The 12,115-nt window shown below is 39.8% G+C and overlaps 1 protein-coding gene across 1 annotated transcript in view; it reads right to left on the bottom strand.

Annotated features, from left to right (window-relative positions):
* Window positions 1–4,074: 4,074 nt before the first annotated feature.
* Window positions 4,075–12,115, bottom strand: part of LOC116389063 (four and a half LIM domains protein 1-like) — an 11,960-nt gene continuing 3,919 nt past the window's right edge. The window contains exons 2-6 of the mRNA XM_031857471.1: window positions 6,897–7,077; window positions 6,650–6,824; window positions 6,161–6,330; window positions 5,860–6,046; window positions 4,075–5,222 (exon numbers count right to left, since the gene is read on the bottom strand). Of these exons, the coding sequence (XP_031713331.1) occupies window positions 5,071–5,222; window positions 5,860–6,046; window positions 6,161–6,330; window positions 6,650–6,824; window positions 6,897–7,052 (840 nt within the window). The 5' untranslated portion in view covers window positions 7,053–7,077 and the 3' untranslated portion in view covers window positions 4,075–5,070. The remainder of the gene's footprint in view (window positions 5,223–5,859; window positions 6,047–6,160; window positions 6,331–6,649; window positions 6,825–6,896; window positions 7,078–12,115) is intronic.

Below are 12,115 nucleotides of genomic sequence, written 5' to 3'. Positions count from 1 at the left end.
CCAGGCACAGCGAGTACCACTGTGACAGACGAAGGTTGATCTTGGGCGTGGTCCACTCTGTCCCGAACAGCCAGACCACGAAACCATCCCTCTTTCCACCCAAGCCCAGCTCAGTACACTGAACGTCAGGATGAGTGTACATGAAGGCGGTCCATGGCGTGGAGTCCTCAATGGTCTAGATATGGTTGATGAAATATTATACATGATTCATAAAGAGTTGAACTGTGCAGTCCTTGTGGGAATGACTTGTGCGGTTTATCATCAATACCTTGAACTTCATGTTGAAGCAGACCGTGAGCTCCTGCAGGGCGGGGATGGACACCTGAGGCTTGAGCCTCCACTGGTTGCAACTGGAGAAGGTGAAGTCAGCGACCTCGCCCCACAGACTGAGCCCACGGACTGACAGACACAGACAATATACAGTAATCATTAACATACGGCACAGCACATAGGAGTACATGTCTTCTTCCTGAAGCTGCTTTTTGTATATCGCCAACTCAGCTGTTGGCGGTTGGAGCCAGATTTTAATAGGAAAGAACGTGTCGAATGAGGAAGATCATTTCTTCCTATATTACTGTTGATATGCACACAGCTGACTCGATTGGATAGAAAACCCTGAAGTTTAAAGTCAGTAACAGCTGCATGTAGGGAAATCTCAAATTAAAAAACTTGAATCAAAATAGGTCTGCAACTAACGATTATTTTAATAGCCAGGTAACTTGTTTGGTTTCTTTTATGACATTTAGCTTGTATCAGAAAACAGTGAAAAATACCCACATTTTACAGAGCCCACTGATCATATAAACTATACATCATGCACAGATATTTAATATGCAATTAGCAAACAGCTGTTTGATATTTGCTTGAACTTCTACCGGCTTCAAGCTTTAGAGCGATCATCTATAACTATAGATGATATATGTAAGTGCATAGCCGTGTAGTGTTTAACTACTGTAAACTGTGCTTGTTTTAGGTATCCCTGACATATTTACATTGAACAGTGACTTTCTCACAGATGCACGTGTTGTAGTCTGAAAGATAAACCCTGAGCGGAGAATGAGAAATCATCTTCCATCATTATTGTCTTGTCTTATTCTTGTCTAACCATGACTATGAATTATGAAATGTATTGTGACCCCCCCCATTACATTTATTTAGCCGACACTTTTATCCAAAGTGACTTTACGTACCTCGCTCCATGGTGGTTGGACTGCTCAACAGAGACAGAGGGATCAACACATGCAGGATATTTTGAAGACAAATCATCACAATTCTGAAACGGAGTAAGTTCATTTCATTTTATTTTTTTCAGTTCAAAGAATTTTGGGGAGTTAACTGAATAAAGTTCTACAGTAAATATTATGTAAAATAATAAACAGACATTTAACACAACATTCTCATTAATAAATTAATTGTTTCTTTAAGAACGATGATTTCAAGTTTTAATCCCCTGAGAATTTGCTAACGCTGATCTTAAAGTCCAAGTTTTGTTAATGCCTTGAAAGACTCGAATGAGTGCTTACCTGCATGAATGAAATATTCCAAAAGGAGATCTCTAAAAGGTCAAACCTGGTGCAGACGTTCAATACCAGCAATACTGCAAACAGCTTCAAAGTGGACAGAGCATGAGATGAACCACAAACCTGTCTCTGCAAACACGGAGGGTATATATGTTTGCTGTGATTGGTGAGAGTGAGAGAGGGAGGAGGGAGGAGGGGGGGGGATGTTATACATGTTGAATATCATCTTAACAGTCAGTTAAAGATTAAAAAAAAGTAATTGACTCCCATAAAGACATCATAGCTTTGACAAACACATACTGCTTCCTGGAAACACTCCAGCACATGTCGAGCTCAATCACTTTATAAAGCACATAACAACCGTTTAATGCTAACACGTTAACATACACGTGTTGAATGAGAGTCGATTCTAATCAGCTCGTAGAAAATGATGTGCTGTGTAGTAAAACGGGACCTTTTCAAGATTAAAAAAAGTTCCAAATTACTTGCAGACTCGTCTACAGCATCATTAGATCTACTTTGAGTGTTCTAGGTATGCAATGCATGCCACTGTCACAGCACAGCACTGTTGCCTCGTGGCCAACTAGAGGTTCATGTTCACATTTAGTAAAACTTGGGTTCATGGATGTCCTGGTATCATTACAAGGTGTAGAATGATAAAATCATAGCAATAATCTATAACTGTACATCACAAAATAAATACCTTTTCTTTACATGTCTCGAATGTGTTCCCAGTTTTTCGCATGTATTGAGATTTTCAAATGTAACCGAATATCTGCGTGCAGAGATTTGTAGGTGTGCATGCAGATATGCAGTCTGTAGCTTGGTTTCAGTTAACTCAATGTCTCAATGCAATTTGCAAATCAGCATTGACCCATTTGTTAATTTTGTCCATAATGTTGATTTGAACTTGTTCCATATGCACTACCAGGAGGGGGCGCCATTGGTTTGGCCTCTTCGCTGAAATGTCACAGTATTAATGAGCTGCCAGCTGGAAAACACAAGCACAGAAGTTATAAGAGAAGCCGGACACTTATGGCGCCGATGCTCTTTCACTGTAAATGTAATACATGTTTTTGATACAGCATAGAAGCTACTCCTTCGCGTCGAAAGGAGTCAGCTGAGGTGGTTCGGGCATCTAGTTAGGATGCCTCCTGGACGCCTCCCACTGGAGGTTTTCCAGGCACGTCCAACTGGGAAGAGACCCCGGGGAAGACCCAGAACACGCTGGAGGGATTACATCTCCCAGCCGGCCTGGGAACGCCTCGGGATCCCCCAGAATGAGCTGGAACATGTTGCCGGTGAGAGGGAGGTCTGGGTCGGCCTGCTTGACCTGCTGCCACCGCGACCCGACCCCGGATGAGGAAAATGGATGGATGGATGGATGGAATCAATGGAATCACACATATCTAGTCAGAACCCGTGTGACAAGTCCAGCAGAGTCTCGAGCCTTAAGTAATTTAGAACAAATGTCACAAAGGTCAATTCACCGTTTCCACTGACATTGCATTAGTGAAACAGTGTTCAGTAAAACGTGCGCTGCAGATGAAGATGTGCCGCGTTGCCTATCGTCCGTAACGCAGTCCATCCACTGATGACCTTGGTGGCTGGTGTACGTTTTGATTGTTTGTTTTATCATTTAATTAATTTGAAAAACAGGAGAAATACCACGTTTTTTTCATTTTCCGTTAAGTAAGATTATTTCAAAATATATGTCAAGGCAATAGAATCAAGAAATTATAATATACAGTCTGATTCAAGCACGTGCATACGTACATACCAGGGTAACATTAGAAGAAAATACATTAATGAATATAAATAAGTAAACCTGGGCCGATGGGAGTATGTTAGCAACAGTAGCTGACGAGGCGGTTTAATATTCATCCACCTATACATATACCTAAGTATAAAACCTTGGTAATTTGATATTGCCAACGAATCATAGTTTGTTATTATTATGTTATATCCTGTTGTATCCCGTATTTGTGGATTTGCACTAAATGGTGTTCAGGAAGAGAAACAACAAAAACACCTGGGACCACAAAGTAAAATGTTTCATTTACACCTTTGTGGATGAAAATATATTTCAAATAACATAACAGTGTTCAGACATTTAAATCATTTCATACATTACATTTTATTTTTTAATTTGTATATATTTATGAAGGTATATTTGTGTCTTTATTACGCAAACAAACAAAAAATGTTTTGAGAGCAGATTTCTCCCACTGCAATCAAAAATCAAGTTTGTAAGTAAACATATATAAACTGAGGATAAATGATTTGTTAGTTTTGCTTATGAAACTAGAATTTCTGGCTGCAAATCAAAAACCTTTGCTTTCATTTTTGATTAAACGATCAAACTATCAAAACGTAAATGGACCGAGTTCCCATTTTCAAGGACAGCGTCACATAAATGCTCTTGTCCCTTTTAGAATTATATATTTGTATAATTGTAACTATAACAAATAATGCACAAAACATTTAGCAATGTGTTTTATGTCAACACGGACCCTTAAAATACATTTTAAATCTATAAAAACAAATGCAATACTCAGTTTGTATAATGTTTATTTCATTTTGGCAACACATCAAGACGTATATTGAATATATTCCAATCTCATATTTAAATTTCCCCTTTTCTTGAAGGGAGAATGGTTTAAAAAAAGTGCAAACAAGTTTATTTACTCAAAACATACAATAGGCATAACAATCCCTTGGAAATGACTGAGCAATTACAAATATAATATTATTTTGATTACTAAAAAAAAAAAAAACACCATTTATCGTATTTGGTCATAGGAAAGTATCACCCTTGAAAAATATAAAAAAACAAGTAGACATTAGTCCATTAACATAATAAGCTGTTTTATAGCTAAAAGATGAAAAAATACAATTTAATGACTTTTAAAAACACATGATATTCTTGCTTTATGCTAACACATTAGCATACACTGCGTTGAATGACAGCATTGACTCTCACAACGGTCAGATCATAAAATAAATCTGTGTTGTAAATAAAGAAATTGACTTTTAGACTCATATGCAGCATCATTACATCTACTTGTAGTATTTCAGGTATGCAATGCATTCATCTGCTGCTCATTCATTTTAGCTGTAGGTGGCTGATCTTCTTCACTTCCCATCTAAATAAGAAAATGTGTTCCTAGCAGTTCAAAACATCTTGTTTATGCTTTGTTTTTATATGTGTTTTTAGTAATATATTGTATGTGATACAAGCCTCCAACAGGACACCACACTTAGCTAGATACGTTTTATCCTTTGAGGACTATTAGGACAAAGCTGGTCATTACCATCACTCAACACCGTGTCTGTTTAGTGTTAGCATCAAAGCAAACGATCAACAGTGGACACAAATAACATTTTGGGCACAATGTTTTTATCACTTTGTGGGTAATCTCCCAAAAAAGTCCCTTTAGTAATTAAGATAACATTGAAATGAAGAGTCTGACCTTTATGTAAAAATAAAGAAACAAAAAACATAATGACAATATAAACCACTGTTCAAAAATGACCGACCTCTCCGGCTCTACTTGTTGCCACAGTCGGAGCAGAGGATGTCTTTTCCCTTGGCTACAAAACGCTTGTTGGACAGACTGAGGGAGCATCTCTTACAGTTGAAGCAGTATTCATGCCAGGAGCTGCCCTCATATTTCACCACGTTCACTCCTTTACCAAAACCTGAGAGGAGAGAAGAGGACAGTTTGAACTCATTCCAACCATTTCATTTGATTCTATCAATATAATGTGTGACGGATGGGTCCTTTCATTCAGGTGCACCTATCCTGATATGAACATGTACATCTCTGATTGTGCCTTCCTTGTAAAGTAGAGTCAGGAAAGTCAATGGAAGTTAAATGAATGTATTCACCATCAACCCGGTACAATATTTGCCACAACTTGTACATGTAAACTGAGATGTTATCAAAGTTAACCGGTTTATAGTACAGCTTCTTCTCCAAAGTTACTATTTAAATTGCCTGCTACTGGCCATTTGAGGGAAACGTGTCTGTTTTTGACTTTGCAATTTGACAAAGACCTTCCAAATTCGTTTCCGGACTCTGTGAGGCTGGACTGTCTCACATCATATCATTAAGTCTTTGTGCAAAACACTTAAGCCACTTGAACATATGATCCTAAACAAAAATCTATTGGAATTGTAGTCTCACACATTTTTTTATGGGCTACAATTTAGAGACAGTGCACAGATAAATTCATGAAAAAAGTCTCCGACCTGCCTCAATAAATGATTTGCCCCGTGGCGGCTTTCACCTGCATTTTTTTGTGAACAGAATCTTCAGTTAAATTTTAAATTGACCTGTGATGGGGTTTTGGCAGCCGCTGCATTTCTTTGCCACGGAGCTCTTGTAGCAGTCGACACAGAAGACCTGGTCCTCGTGCTTGGTGAAACTGGACCCGGCCAGAGGTTTTGAGCAGGAGCTGCACACAAAACAGTGGCTGTGCCACGGCTCGTCCTGGTAGTTCACTCCTCCGGAGGTTATAGCCTGGAGACAGATGGAAGAGAGGAGCTAAACGTATGAATAGTGATTTTATCATTGTTGTTCTTGTTGCTTTTAGGAAGAATGATGAAGGTCTGTTTCCTGTTTAAGAAGAATGACCTTTTTGCAGCAGACGCAGTGTTTGGCGAACTTCTTGTCATGGCAGGGGCTGCAGTAAACGTCACTTCCTTTGGAGAGGAAACTCAGCGATCCTATTGGTCGCTTACAGTTGAAACAGGTGAAGCATTCGTCGTGCCACGAGTTCCCTTTGTACTCCACGCTCTCTGTACCTGCAGAGCATGAGAGAAGAGTCAATGCTACTGCAGACAAACAGGCAATGAGGAAGTCAAATCTGCTTGTTTGTTGTTGTCGTTTGATGTCATAATTACATTTATCGGGCTAACAATCATGTATGTACTCAGATGTTTTGATGAATTTCTTAGCTCAAGTCTTTTGAAAACTATATTTCTTCTAACTGATAACTCCTATGTCTTTGGTTATAATCACCAAAGTAAGTTTTCCAATTGGCCAGCTTCCTCAAAACTCCTCCAGCACAGTGCTTTTTCTGCCAACAGTACAAAATCAAGGTTTGCAGAGCATTGGTCTCACCAGCCAGTATGGCTTTGTAGCAGCCGTGGCAGCGTGGAGCATCCTCTCTGGAGCAGCACTTCCCACACATGATACGGTCGTCTTTGGTGCTGAAGGGCTCCTTGGCCAGAGGCTTGTAACACTTTGTGCAACGGAAACACTCCTCATGCCAGTACCGGCCCTTATGACTGAGCTCCTGATGGAGGAAGGAAGTTTAATGAGAGGGAAAAATAAACAGGTAAATAAAGCTGATAACACACACACACACCTTTGATTCCACAGGGATGGGTCGATGGCACTCGGCGCAGGAGTTGGCGCAGAACTTGGTGTGGCAGCGGACGCACACTGGCTTGCCTTCGTTGCGGACGAACCTCTTCCCCCCGAGGTCCTCTCGGCAGTAGAAACATTGCGGGCTCTCAGCCATCGTCACTCCGAAGGGAGACTCACAGCTATAACAAATAAAGCAATGGCAAATTAAAAAAAGTTTGTCCAACCAAATCCAAAAGTTTCACATCTTTCCCACGACAAAGCATTTTAAGAAGGCTACTTCAAAGCACCACATAGAGGCGCTGTTGATCCACTCAGAGGGACTGAGGGGAAAGAAAAAAGCTTTCAGTTAAACAAACGCTTGACATTTAGTGCTGCATTTTGCTGATTAGATGCCTTTCATTCCCCATTCTGACACACTCAACAGTGCCATTGAAATATTTGCTTTGTGTAAAAGCATAGCAACCAGGCGTACATATCTGTGTTTCTGTGTGTTTGCTGTGCTTAGCATTCATGTCAGAGAGCTTGTGTGTGTGATGTGTGATATGATCGTCCTCACTCATACATCTCATCGCTGATTTTAAAAAACGAATCATACAGCTGATAACTTCAACGACAAAGCTCGATGGCTGATTTGAGAAGCGGGCAAACAACACAAGTTTGAATCCTGTAATCTGATGATGTAATTTAAAATCATATTTCGGATTCTTGGCATTTTACAAACTAACTCATCTGCTCACATTGCTGTGAGTTGACTTGTTAAAGGGGCGAGTTACCAAACCTCATGTAAGTGAAAGTCCTGAATGTCTAAATATGAGTGAAAATTCACTGAATTTAATTTAGATATTAATAGTTGGAATCAGATCAAATTCATAAAAAAAAAATATATATATATATATATAAGGTTTGCATTTTTTTTAATGTTTAAACAGAGGTTCCTAAAACATCTGCTGTCGGTGTTTTTCAGTGAAAATGATTTAAAACTCAAAATGCCTTAATTATCACATAAAACTACTACTTTTGTTGTACGCTATTTCCCATAACCTGCTACATGCATATTGCTCAATCTGATGATATTTGGGATAACTCTGAAAAAACCTGCAACAGATTTCAAAGGTGACAAAGTCCCAAAATCTTGAGTGTATCAAACACAAGTCCAGTTGTGTAGTGTAGTTAATAACATTACACATACACACAGATCTATTGTACTTTTACTTTGACTACAGTCATTTTATTTTATGCTACTTTATACTTCTATCTTTCTAAATTTCAGAGGGAAATATTGCACATTTGACTTTATTTTGTTTCATCGTTAACAGTTTCAGATTTAAGATTTTAATCAAAACAAATGATAAGCTCATTCAATATATTGCGTTGTTCTAAATTAAACTACCCAACATATAAAGTTTCTCAAATTACCTTCACCTCAACAAACTACTACATTAAAATACTGCTTACAAATAAATGTATCAACATTGTTTCAACAATTTAATCTAACAATAATATCAGATTGGACATTTCTTTTGTATAATGAGTATGGTACCTTTGGTAAATGTTGCTTATATGACCTGTAACTTGTAATGGAGCATATTCTTACACTGTGTGTTGGTAGTTTTACTGAAGCAAAGGGTCTGAATGCTCATTGTTGTCCACCTTCAAATTAAATTAAGTTCCAAAACTGAACTGCACCTGATTATTAAATCCTAACTACAGTACGTCTTCAGCATTTGTCTCACACAATATAATCCAAAAACCGCTCTCCCTAAAATACAACACTCATAAACCTCCTAAACATAGAACCAAAATCACCACGTTGATCACCGACAGCGCTCTGATTACAGGGTCTGGATTTCTGATGGTAAACAATCCGGGACACGACGGCAAAATCACAGCGACACAAACGCACAGAATGTGGAGGAAGAGACGGCTGAAGACAGTTCACTCAATTATTTCCCACATCAAGTTCATGCTGGCTGACCGCGAGGAATGCTCCTAAACTGCTGCAAAAAACTGTGTGTGTGTGTGTGTGTGAGAGAGGTGAACACATGAAGGAATGCCTGGTATGACTAATGTGGTGAGATGTGGAACGTTGACAACTTACACACACACACACACACACTTTTTTCGCGGACCACTCCCTTGTAGACCAACAAAACCACAAACTATAGCGTTCAGCTCCTGGTTGGAGCGGCATGTCAGCACAGATTCATGAGGAAGTTCTGGTTTTGGCACGAGACCGACGTTACCACGAGTTTATAGGCTGCGTACACATACACTCAAATCCTCCCTTTTCCTGTGACTTCACTTAAACTCTCAGCAGAAAGTCACAGATGGACGACTCCTTTCTATGGACGAGGGCCGACAGATACGGGCTACTTGATGGTGATACCCATTCTGACGCTTTTGGTGAAATCCCGGTGGTCTTGATCCGTCACGGGTGGATGGAGTCCTGTAACACGGTCTTTAGGTCAAGGACTTGTACTACAAGTTGTTTGTGTTTTAACATCCCACCGCTGAAACGTCTTATTTTAAAAACTGTAATTTGTTATGTAAAGGTTTCAGGTTAAAAATAGGTTTGTTTTTTGAGGAGAAGTCTGAGTAAAGATGATGATGGCGGGTAGCTGTAATTAGAGTCATGACCTTTTATATTTGTCCCAGCAGTCTCTCCTTTTTTTGGACTCCTAACAGCTATTATACAACATACTGTCTGCCCAGCCAATATCCAATGTCTTAAGGGCTGTTTTTCTGTAGTTTTTAATCAAGAAGAAATACTGGAAATTGGTTTTGCAATAAACTCAGATGAAAAACATCAATCTTATTTATAACAAGACCAAGCCAGTCCATGCTGGCTCTGTGTGGCGGTGCTTTCAGCAGAACGCTAACGTCAACAAAGGAAAAGAATACTAACATGCTGAAACTGAGCATGATCGTGTTTAGCGTGTTGGCTTTCGCTGAGGGTAAGAAATGTCATTCGTTTTGCAGCTCTGTGAATATTAATCAAAGTACTGAAAGTACTGGACAAATTTAAATTTTGACCAGATGATAAATGAAAAGTCAGCGGATCAGTTAAAGTAGTAACAATTGAGGAGGACGTTGATGTGTCGACCAGACTTCACGGGAATCCATCCGGCAGTACAACCAATGAATAGAGCCACAACATTTCATGGCGATCAATAGTTGAGATATTTCAGTCTGGAAGTGAAGGACCGGCAGACTTCTAGAGCCAAGCAGCTAGCGTGGCTAAAAATAGAATGTCTGTAGTTAAATGTGTTTTTTAAATACCTCGTGCTTAGACTCTGAGGTTTTCTTCCCATTTTCCTCTTCACTGACTACTAGCCGAGGCACATGCTGACCCTTCCTCATCACATGACTTTACCGATGACATCGCTGTATAAAATGACCTATTGAGACCTCAAGGAAAATCACAGCCACAAACTAGAGACCTGGGACATTTAGAGGATGTACGGCTGGACTACATATATTGACAATAAGAGGGTTTGAATCGTCGATAAATGTAATTCTTGCAGAAATCTCCAAATGTCTAAAAGCATTCCTCATCTTAATGTGGTATTCTGATTTATGACCTTCTTTTATACAGTCTATGTTTACGACTACAACAACTTGACACACGCTGCTGAGCTGCATCTCAAATTCATTTTCAGGTTCCAAACTTTCAGATGATCTATAGATCAGCGGATGGCACAATATACGTGATTTTGTTACCCAGACACTGTCTGACAGAGCTATGTGGCTGAGGTCAAAGGTGCTACCGTTAAGAAAAGGTGATTAAATAACTTCTTTTTGTGGTCTTGTCTCCTCAACAGACAATAAAGCTACAAACTGACACAGACATCATGCTGAGTGGACATAAATCTTCCTGTTAGTGAGCTGTTACTTCATTACTTATTAATAGAAAACCAGCGGCTGGTTTATTAGTTGACTGGGAGAGGCTACTCATCCATCTCCACTGGAGGACAGCCAATCCAGCCAGCCAAAGCTAAGGTGTGGTATTTACCTGTTATCTTCACTTCCTGCCTCTCCTTAAACTAATAAGAACAAATTAATGTGTCATTTTCTCTCCCTCGCCTTCTTATTCTTCCTCCAAACTTGGTACTGCGAGCCACTGCGTGAGTAGCCCACAGCTATGACGTACCGTGTGGCTCTAAAAGGCTGCAGAGAAGGCAATAATACCTCTTAGCTACCAGCATCATGAAAATGTTATCTGATGGGAGGCAAACAATGCCCGACAGGAAGCGAGCCAGTATCCACACATACTGGAGGAAAATAACTCAGGTTTCACTGACGTCAGCCGGCTCCGAGGACGGTGTCTCTGCATGTCTTCGCTTTGTTTTTCCTGCAATAAATGTTCTCGCCGTGTCATGGCATGAAGGAACGTATACATCACGTTCTAGTATCCAAGCTGCCGATACAAAACTCTCTGTTTAATCGCCATAGAAACACGGGAGATCAAGCCGCGTCACGCAGTGGAAGGCCAAGGACAACCTTGTGTTTGTATTAATCATATCGTGGGGACGTAAAGTGACATAATGGGGACTCGAAACCGGGATCCCAAAAGGTTAAACGTTCATTTATAGAGTTCAGACTTGGCTTTTGGTTCACTTAAGGGTTGAGGTGAGGCCTCCAGTGATTATGGTTAAAGGGTAAGACTGCTGTTATGTATAATCATTTCCTTTTTGTCAAATCAACTCAAAGAGGAGCATAACGTGCATTTGTTGGAGACTACTTTCAGTCACGGATAAATACATTACGTGTGTGTGTGGGAGTGACAATTTAAATGTGTGTGTGTGTGTGTAGAGTCATGCAGTCTGCAGCGACTTGATTTTAAAGACTTTAAAAAAACAGTGATTTAGTTTTGAATTCTTCACTTATTGCTCCTTTTCCTGCCATCTTTGCTCGCTCTGTCACACCTCCATTAAGCTCTCAATTAGAGCAGCGGTTGGAGGTCTGTGGTGTAAAAATAAAACACAGAGAGGTGACATCATGCCATGTGGATGGCAGGAAAATCTCGCACACAGTTCATAACACATGGGGGGATGAGAAAGACAAAAATAAGTGAAAATAAAGTAACAGAGAGAGAGAGAGAGAGAGAGAGAGAGAAAGACAGCCAGGACAAACATGACCAGACAAACTAAAATAAAATGCTGTGTATTTTTTGGAGTGTCTGCTTGTAACTGTGTGTGTGTGTGTGTGTGTGTGTGT

Source organism: Anarrhichthys ocellatus, unplaced genomic scaffold (genome assembly GCF_004355925.1).
Source record: "Anarrhichthys ocellatus isolate YVR2014 unplaced genomic scaffold, GSC_Weel_1.0 scaffold18, whole genome shotgun sequence".
Lineage (NCBI taxonomy): Eukaryota > Metazoa > Chordata > Actinopteri > Perciformes > Anarhichadidae > Anarrhichthys > Anarrhichthys ocellatus.
The sequence above is the reverse complement of the archived record's forward strand: the minus strand, read 5'-3'. Positions and strand labels throughout refer to the sequence as shown.